This window comes from Polypterus senegalus, chromosome 11 (genome assembly GCF_016835505.1).
Source record: "Polypterus senegalus isolate Bchr_013 chromosome 11, ASM1683550v1, whole genome shotgun sequence".
Taxonomy (NCBI): Eukaryota; Metazoa; Chordata; class Cladistia; order Polypteriformes; family Polypteridae; genus Polypterus; species Polypterus senegalus.
In genome coordinates, this window is record NC_053164.1 from 150627468 (window position 1) to 150638243 (window position 10776).

The following is a 10776-nucleotide window of genomic DNA, read 5'->3' on the forward strand; positions in this document are numbered from 1 at the left end:
AAAGCCGTTTTTAAGCAGTTAAAATGATTACTTGCATAAACATTCAATTCTTGATCAGTTTCAGTCAGGTCTTAGAACAAACTACAGTACAGAAGCTGCACTGGTTAAAGTAGTAAATTATTTGTGTGTCAATACAGACAGGACAGAGGCCATATTTCTGTTCTTGTTTTCTTAGACTTGTGAGTAGCATTTGACACTATAAACCACAGTATTCTTATAAATCGCCTTCGACTGTGGGTGGGCCTCTCTGGCATTGTCACTTGGATTTGGTTTTACATAACAGGTAGAAAAGTCTTTGTTAGTTGTGGTGATTATACTTAGCACATCCATGCTATTGTATATAATGTATTACAAGGATCTATTGTGGATCAACTGCTTTTTTTTTAATCTATATGCTTCCATTAGGCCAGACTGGTCTCAAAAATACAAGGTAAACAAACCCATCTATGCAGATGACATTTAGTTTTTATTCATCTATAGCGCCTGATGACCCTCGATGCTCTTGGTTCTCTGATCCTAATCAGTGTCTTAGCAGTATTTCAGAATGGATAAGTATAGTAAATTTCTCAAAATAAATAAGAGGAAAAAAAAATCTTCATGATTGGCAAAATAGGAACTACAGAGGGTATTATAAATAAACTTGATCCCTTAGGTTTAAAAGGGAAGGTGGAGGTAAAGAATTTAGATGTAATCATAGACTCAGTCCTAAACTTTAAATCACACATTAACTAGATTACTAGGACTGCATTTTTTCACTTAAGGAATATTGTAAAAGTCAGTCCTCTTATAACATTACAAGATACTGAAAAATTCACTTAACTAATGTACTCATAACAGGACTACCCAAGATAGACATTAACTGGATGCAATTAGTGCAGAATGCAGAAACAAGAACCTTAACTAGAAAAAGAAAATCTAATCAGTTTTAGCACTGTTACATTGGTTACCCCGTTATTTAGAGTTGACTTTAAAATACTACTAATGGTGTATAAAGCCTTAAATAACTGTTGTTCTTATATTTTGGAGTGCCTGATCCCTACACCCCAGGTCATAACCTTAGGTTTTGTAATGGTGGACTACTTATAATTCCAAGACCAAGCTTAAAAGAAATGGCGAGGTGGCCTTTTGCGGTTATGCTCCCAAAAACTGGAATACTTTACCAATAGAGATTTGCCAGACTAATATTATGGACCATTTTAAAAAGGCTACGAAATTTTCTTATTTATTTTTTTTTTTTTGTCTTTCTCATAGCTATATTTTAGTTGTATTCTTGGAGGATTATATAGGCAAAGAATTACCATACTGTTCAGGGATTTGCAGTCTTTACTACACCCTCTCTTTTCTGGTTCTTCTATGGTGACATTTTGTGCCACCATCACCTGATTAAAACACTGTATAGCCACCTTTGATGGTGGAATTAAAGCAGGTGCCCCAGCTGACCACAAGACCAACTGCATCAAGTCCTCTCTGATGAAGCCTGAAAACAATGAGAAATGACTGGAATCGTCTTTACAGATTTACATTAAGATATTGAATATACGGAATACTACCTTTCTCCTAATTATATATCTACATCTTATAAGAGCATATAGGTATTTTGTCTTTGTTAGTTATTCATGAATGTTCTTATCTAACTGAATTTGTTATTTCTGTCAACTTTCTCTTTGACATCTTGTAAAGCACTTTGAGCTACATTGCTTGCATGAAAATGTACTGTATAAATAAATGTTGTTTTGTAAGTGGTGTTTCTTATAAGTGTACCCTCAAATAATTAATACTTAAAATATCAGTGCACATGCTTCCAATTTAATGTACAGTGCATCTGGAAAGTATTCACAGCACATCACTTTTTCCACATTTTGTTATGTTACAGCCTTATTCCAAAATGGATTAAATTCATTTTTTTCCTCAGAATTCTACACACAACACCCCATAATGACAACGTGAAAAAAGTTTTCTTGAGATTTTTGCAAATTTATTTAAATTTGCAAAAACCTCAAGTAAACTTTTTTCATGTTGTCATTATGGTGTTGTGCGTAGAAAATGAATTTAATCCATTTTGGAATAAGGCTGTAACATCAAAATGTGGAAAAAGTGATGTGCTGTGAATACTTTCTGGATGCACTGTACAAGATGACAGAAAATGCATGTAAATTAAATTACATTTAGTTACATGCATACTTAGTACTATCAACTGAAACAACAATTATTCTAAAATTAATCTTGTCAATGACAGTCATTTTCCAAATTGGTTAAACAGTATTACCACAGGTCACAGTCAGACGTTGTTGTAATAAAATAAAAGCTAATTTTCTGTCCAACTCAGACTTTTAAAGATTAAAAATAAAAATAATCCTCAAGTACTACTTGGAACAGTTGCCAAAAATTGACAAACGGGAATTCTGAACTTCCACGTGAAGTACCTACAACCATTAGTAATACAGATTTTAAGTTCTTTATCAAGAAAATGTATAAAACAATATCCCAGGTTTTGTAGGCCAAGTTTTGCATGGATATACCATATCTCAAGTTTTGCATGGACATACCATATCTCTCTTTGCACAAACTGCCTTGGTAATCATATCTTTAAATTCTAAAACGAAACCTATTACTTGTCCTTTAGAACTCTCAGTCTTGTAAAAATACCCTTTATCAATAGATTATTATTGACAGGCACAGATCCTAAAAGTAATACATATACAGTAAGTGCAGGTTCATGGCACCATTTCTCCTGACATAAGGATATTTTCTGGTTCACAACCACCATGCTGGGTGAATTTTTCATTTAAATAAGGAAGTAAAATAGTATAAAGCATGCACATACCTAAAACTGTCATTTTACACGAGTGATATTTTCTATATTACCTTAGACAATTAAATCACACACAAAATAATAAAATGGCAACTGCAGCATTCATGAAACAAGCTAAAGAAACACGCACCTTTAAGTGGGTCAAGGTGTGGAACTGAGATGGGAGAGGAGTAACATGTCTTTTAAAAGCGACAGAATCTCACAAATATATCCTCCTCCCAAAACAATATGGATTTGCATATATTTTTTTAAACTAATAAAATACTTAAGAAAAATGTATACCTTTAACTAATTAGTCAATCCATCCAACTCACATTTCAACTAGGATATTACAGTACAGTAAAAATTGAACAATCTTGTCAACTACAAAATGGACTAAAGTTTGCACTGGTAAATTTAATTCCTATGCCGCACTGAAACAACCATCAAGACTTGCACTGAGACACATTGGTCATATAAACAGCCACATGAATAGGTCAGTATGCAAGGTACAATTCAGATTTAAGTTACAGTATTTAAGGTAAAGTTCAGATTGTTCTCATTAAAAGCACAAATGCCTTCACCAAAAGTGAAGCATGCTAAATGTAGTTTGGGACAGTAGTATTTCTAGTAAAAGTGTGATAAGGCAACCTGACTCAAACAGCTATATAAGAAGAGAGCCCAATAAATTTGTTACTAGTGTAGAATAGCACAGCAAATAAAACGTTCAGCCCAGTGCCAACAATCTTACTTTACAATTACATTAATGAATTCTGGAAAAAAAACAGATCCTCATAAAGACAACTTCTTGATCTTTTTTTTAAATTTTGAGATAATATAGAATGCCACTTTACCAACATGTGGATTAAAATTCAATATAATACAGATTAACAAGTAATACCCCAATAGTTCTTCACTACAACATTTTCAAGGATTTCCCCATGGGCCGAGGAGCAGGCAAGACTCTTAGTTGGTGCTTGTGCACCCAGCAGAGGCATACTTGATTTGGCCAGTTCCCAGGGAAGTCCTGCTGGCTTCAGGGGAAGCAGGCCCTCTAAAACAGGAAACTGGCCACAATAACTAGTAAGTCGCAAAACACTAGCAAATGTTCCCAAAAGAGAAAGAATCACTGTAAACCTTTGGCTATATATAAGGGGCAGACGAATCTTTATAAAAAATAAAAGATTTAATTTCAAGAATGCTCTGAAATACAAAATGCTCAAAAAAGAGTGCAAAAAGGAAAAGTCTTAACTAAAAGTCCCAAATACATTAATTCAAGCATTGCTGCTAAAAATAGCGCAGAGATTAGAAATCCAGAAAATAATAAATAATATATCAGAGAAAACATGAGAACTACCCACAACAAGCATGAAAGAATGAATTGCATTTGATCAGTGGATTTCCCCAATCTTTATAGGGCTGGGGCTGGTTCAGCACAGAGACGGACAGATGTCCCTGCTTTTGGCGAGCCATAAAAAATGCACAAGAAGCATAACAGAACATGAATAAGAACATAGATACTTAACTTAAAAAGGAAATATTTTGAATATAAAATAATATAAAAAGCACTTAAACAGAAAATACAAAATATGAACTAGTAGACACATAGCAGGGGATGTTGGGCAGGTTGCTGTCAATGAAGTACAGTTAGGTCCACAAGCATTTCAACACAATGACACCATTTTAATTATTTTGGCTCTGTACACCACCACAATAGATTTGAAATTAAGCAATCATTATATGACTGAAGTGTAGACTTTCCGCTTCAAGGTAGATACCAAAAATATTGTATGAATTGTTCAGCAATGACAGCCATTTTTCTGTACAGAATTTTTTTAGGGGCTCAAAAGTATTTGGACATTTGACTGACAAACCGTTCAAAGCTGTTCCATAGCCAGGTTGGAGCAGTTCCCTCATTATGTCATTATTATACAGGTAAAAGGTGTGGAATAAAATTTGCACTGCAAGTAAAAATAGTCCATCATTAGTCTGAGAAAACAAAACAAAAAAAACCTTTACTGTGTTAGCAAAAACATGGTGAGTGGTCAAATCAATCATCTGGTATATTCTTAAAAAGAAGAAACACACGGTTGAATTCAGCAACACCAGAAGGTCTGGAAAACCACAGAAAACAACTTTGTTGGATGATTGCAGAACTCTGTCCTTGGTGAAGAATAACCCCTTCACAACATTTAGTCAAAACGAACACTCTCCGGGAAGTAGACCTATCATTGCTAAAGTCTACAATCAAGAGGAGACTTTGTGAAAGTAAGGACAGAGGGTTCACAACAAGGTGCAAACCACTGGTAAACCTCAAACATAGAAGGGCAGATTAGACTTTGCCAGAAGAGATTTTTTAAAAACCCTGTCCAGTCCTGGAGCAATTTTCTTTAGAGAAAGGAAACAAAGATCAATACATACCAGAATATTGGAAATAGAAAAATATGCAAAAGAGAAGAAATGGTTTACGATCTGATGAAAACCGCATCATCTGTGAAACATAGTGGAGGAGGTTTTATGGCATGATCATACTTGGCTGTGAATGGATGTCAGTCACTAATATTGTACGACCAGTAACGGCGTACTGCACGATAACGTGCAGTGAATACACTTGACTTATAGTTTTCATCCTCTTTCTCTGTACGTTTAGCATTCGTTTTCTCAGAGGTTGATGCACTTGCTGCTTCGTGAGCAGCTCTTCTTTTCTCCACCCTAAAACTGACTCACTTAACACTAGAATTACCAGAGCCTACAAAATAACTCGTAGATCCGGCCCACCTTAAATCCCATCGCACCTCTCAGTCAGTCTTTTGTCCTGTAAATGTGCCGATAAAGACAAGCAGCAAGCAGCCTGGTATCCCATCCCCACCACCGCCACAGAACGTGAACAATGTTCTCCCAGCTCAATGCCTTGATTGATTATCTGGGAGTGAAGTGCTGGAGTTTTAGAGTGGAAATAATAGATCGTTATTTGGAACACATTCATTTCATGTGTGTTCCGTTTCTACAATAATCTGTGTAAACACATTGTTAAAACAGAAACGTTTTTCATATTTTAGTAGTAAATGACAAAATGTTGGCATAAACTATATAATGTGTGAAGCCTGCAGTCCAAAGATCAAATAAACACTTTCACAAAAGATTCAAGGACGATACAACAGCTTCCGTGGCGTAACAATAAGATTTGCTGACTTGTAATCAAGAGTCCCCGGTTCGATCCGGACTGCCTCCTATATTTGCTGTTTTCAGTAGTGAGCTGCTCTTATTGTTAATATTATACAGTACACACATACATTTGGTTTGCGTCTGTAACAGATGGTGTACATTTATAGGACTTGTAAAAGTTACCATTTTTTTTTTCACTTTTATTCTCTCAGTCACGATCAAGATACATACTATGAGGGATCTGACGCTGTTAGTTTTTATTTGAAACTGGGAGTAACTGTAGATGTGAGTGGTGTTTTGAGGCAATGGAACAGGACATTCTCTGATCTGGAAGGATAAAAGCTGACACACAAACACTGGTGAAGCTGCCTTCTTCGTATCTCACTGTCACTTGATTTTTTTTTTTATTCAGTTATATTGAGTGTTCCTGCTCACGCTGGATTAATATGCACCTTATGGTCTATGATGTCAAAAAAAACAGAGACATAGGTATATATGATATTTGGAATTATTCATTTTATGACCTGTACAGTACATTTCGGAAAACATTGTGGCACGGATGCAACATTATTCATATTATTCATATTCATTTGCATTACGTCACGTGGTTGTAATCAGTGACCTAGTTTGTTTTTTTTTTTCCCCGATCTTGCCAGTCTCCACGTTGCTGTATGGGGTTGTTCTTTTGTACTCCAGGAAATGCAGAGGAAAGAATAGTACAGAGAGGTCATTTAAGCGCTATATGCAATCATCAAATTCAAATGTTAACAGTTCACACACAAGGACCGTCCTTTCTACATTTACGACGTGCGTACGTGTTGCAATGCGCACACTTCTCTCTATGCTGTGGATCCTATTATATTGAAAGGGTTAAAGACGCTGATGGAGAGGTGTGATGGGATTTTAGGTGGGCCAAATTTATGAGTTTTTTCGTAGGCTCTGGTAATTCTAGTGTTAAGCTGGCACTTAAGTCTTCAATCTGCCTCAAGAATGATTTAAGACATGAACCAGTTGGTGAAGTGAGCGCGAAGGTGGTAGGGAATGAGAAGTACGCCCGTATGCATGTGCCGCCGCCCTGCTGGCCACTGTTGTGAGTTGATTCTACAATAAAATAGAATAAAAATAAAAAGAGCGAAAGCGGATAGTAGACGTCACATAGTACAGTGGTACCTTAAGATACGAGTTTAATTCCTTCCGGGACCGAGCTTGTAAGTCAAAATGCTCGTATCTCAAATCAATTTTCCCCACTGAAATGAACTGAAATGCCATTAATCCATTCCGGACCCCCAAAAAACACGGCAATTTTTTTGTTTTTAAATAAGAAAAATTTACTTATAAATAACGAATATTGCATAAAAACACAATACAACAGAATGTATTGCAATAAACTGGTTTTATTAAGTATAATGTACAGCATTTACCTTGGAGATCAGACGAGTTGAAGATGCTGATGGAGGTGGTGGAGAAAGGCTGAACTGAATAACTGAATCTTATTCGACGATTTTTGCCCTTTTCGCCGCATCTTCCTCACTTTCATCTGCAGGGGTTTTCAATAAAAACTTGTCCAATGAGGTCTGTTTCATCCTCCCTTTCAGAATGTTTCTAAAATGTGCTATGCAAGTGTCATTAAATAGCGCCGTCGCGCATCCAGTTGCAACTTTTTCTGGGTGTTTCTTTTGAATAAAGTCTGAAAGTTTCACCCACATTCCCAACATTTCTTTTATCTCACTTGTAGAGATAACTTTCTCCGAGTCACCTCTTTCCTGCAAAACCTAAGTGTACTGCTGCGTATGTAGCTCCTTTAGCTCCTCCATTGTCAGTTCTTTGGAGTGCTCCTCGATCAGCTCGTTGATATCACCTTAATGCATTTCCAGCCCCATGGACTTGCCGAGGGATACAATCTCCTCCACCACTGCCGCTTCGGGTTCGAGTCTTTCAAAGTCCGTTTCAAACACAACCTCAGGCCACAGCTTCCTCCACTCAGAGGTCAAAGTCCTCTTTGTAACACCCTGCCAGGCCATATCGATAATTCTGAGGCATATCACAATGTTATAGTGGTCCTTCCAGAAATCTCGAAGGGTGAGGTTTGTGCTCTCCATCACCTCAGAGCAGTGGCGGAACAGGTGCTTGGTGAAGAGCTTTTTGAAATTAGAAATCACCTGCTGGTCCATGGGCTGCAGGATAGGGTTGGTGTTGGGTGGAAGGTAGAGAACCTTTATAAACTTGAACTCTTCGAGGATGTCATCTTCAAGGTTAGGTGGGTGAGCAAGCACATTGTCCAGGACGAGAAGGGTTTGCAGGGGTAGGTTATTTTCCTGGAGAGATTTTTTAACGTCAGGACCAAAAACCAAATTCACCCACTCCAAATTCACCCACTCCACAAAGAGCTGCCTGGTGACCCACGCCTTAAGGTTTGCCCTCCACATAACCTGCAGTTTTTCTTTCAAAATCTTCTGTGACTTAAAGGCTCTGGGGTTTTCCGAATGATAAATGAGCAGTGGCTTAATCTTGCAGTTGCCGCTTGCATTGCCGCACAGTGCGAAGGTAGCCTATCCTTCATAGGTTTGTGGCCTGCCATCCTCTTCTACTCTGCCGTTATACAAGTCCTCCTTGGCATCTTCTTCCAGAATAGTCCTGTCTCATCACAGATGAAGACTTGCTGGGGGATGTATCATTCCGCTGCTATAATTCCAGAAAATGTTTTGAGGTAATCCTCAGCTGCCTTCACATCCGCGCTCGCTGCCTCACCATGCCTGACAACGGAGTGAATGCCGGTTCTCTTTTAAAAATTCTCGAACCAGCCCCGACTGGCTTTAAACGGCTCGCCCAATGCCTCATCCGTCAAAGTGCCTGGGATCTGCTGCAGTAAATCAGCGTAAATAGCTCATGCATTCTCGCAGATTATAGCCCCCGTCACGGTTTCTCCTTTGAGATACGTCCTCCTCCGTCAACCACACAATCAGCAGCTTCTCTATATTTTCATGGATAGATGTCCACTGTTTAGAAATTATTTTAACGCCCTTGGCTGGCGTTATAGTCTTCATCGACTCCTTCTGCTTCAGTATGGTGCAAGTCGACTACACGCATACCTTGGTCATGTTTTTTGAAAATTTCTTTCTTTAATTCAATGCACATCATCCACTTCTTCTTCTCGGCACTGTCCTTCGCACTCACTTTCTTCGGACCCATAGTTAGAAAAATGAAGTTTTGCAAAATAACTGCAAGCACAAATGCGAGCACAACAATAGTGCTTCCACTGTGAGCTAACTGCTTAAAGTGAACGAGTGAGACACGGGATGTTGTGCCGTTCACTGCACAAACTAGCGGTGGGGTGGGGTATCTGAAGCTGGCTTGTAACCCAAATTTTAGCTCTCAACTCAAAGCAAAAAAATCGGCCAAGAGACTGCTCGTATCTCAAAAAACTTGTTAGTTGGGACACTCGTAAGTCAAGGTACCACTGTATATGTGTACCAAATTTCAGGTCAATAGCTGAAATGGTTTGCGAGCTGCAAGTGATTTAAAATCCTGGACAGACAAATGAACAACCACAGTAGCGTATTATATAAGAAGATTATATGACTGCTGACAGAAGTAGCAGGATAAATTCTGAAGTGTATAGGGCGATACTATCTGCTCAGATTCAGCCAAATGCTACAAAACTGATATGATCATGCATCACAATACAGATGGACAATGAGTCAAAGCATAAAGCAAAAGGAAATCAAGTGTTTTTCAAAGCAAAGTAGTGGATTATTCTTCAAAGGCCAAGTCAATCAACTGACCTGAACCCAACTGGACATACATTTCACTAGATGAAGACAAAATCGATGAAAGGAAGTCCAACAAATCAGCAGCAACTGAAGATAACTGCAGTAAGGGCCTGGCAAAGCATCACTAGGGTGGAAACCTAGCACCTAAGAGATGGCCATGGGTTCCAGACTTCAGGCAGTCACTAACTGTAAAGGGTTTTCAACCAAATACTGAAAATGATCATTATATTTATGATTATGTTAGTTTATCCAAATACTTTGAGCCCCTGAAAATAGGAGAATCATTGATAAAAATGTCTTCGGTAAACAGCTCATACAATATCTTTGGTAAACTCCTTAAATTAAACCTGAATGTATCTTAATCACATAACGATTGCTTAATTTGAAATCCATTGTGGTAGTATGCAGAGGCAAAATTATAAAAAATTATGTCACTGTCTCAATACCAACGGACCTAACTGTAAACAGTACACAACCCTTTTTCTCTGTAACAGCTTAAAAGGCATGTGTATTTTCCAGTCCACAAATCATTTACATGTATGCTTTACCTTCATATCCACTATTTAGTGACAAAAATAACAAAATGATTAACATTTGTTAACTAATGAACTTTTTAAAATAATCAAATACTGCCACATGGAATGTGAAAATGAAGTAAGATGTGCGTGTGGTGTTTCGATCATATGTTTTGCATCACGTACGAAAATCTACTCACTTCTTTACCCCAGGATTTTCAGTAGCTCTTTGACCTTCTCCATCACTGTTATCTGAGGATGCTGTGGCTTCTGAATCTATAAAATAAAAATGCACTGTAACCGCAATTTATCAGTTGAATTTTAACTAGTTGAACAATCATACTGAAGAAAAGCAGAAAAATTGCCACACAACAAATAAGGGGTCTGAGCTGCCTTGAAAGTTTGCATATTGTAATCTTTTTAGTTAGCCAAAAAAAGGTGTCATTTTGCTTGACTTCTCATTGGATTCATAAAGGCTAACATGGTACAACAACCTAGTACTACACACCACAAATAGATAAGCTGCATTATATAA

At 37.5% G+C, this 10776-nt stretch overlaps 1 protein-coding gene across 2 annotated transcripts in view; it reads right to left on the reverse strand.

Moving 5' to 3' along the window:
• Positions 1–10776, reverse strand: part of ino80e (INO80 complex subunit E) — a 48451-nt gene that overhangs the window by 33668 nt on the left and 4007 nt on the right. For both annotated transcript variants that reach the window (XM_039769895.1, XM_039769894.1), the window contains exon 5: positions 10442–10517. In XM_039769895.1, the coding sequence (XP_039625829.1) occupies positions 10442–10517 (76 nt within the window). The remainder of the gene's footprint in view (positions 1–10441; positions 10518–10776) is intronic.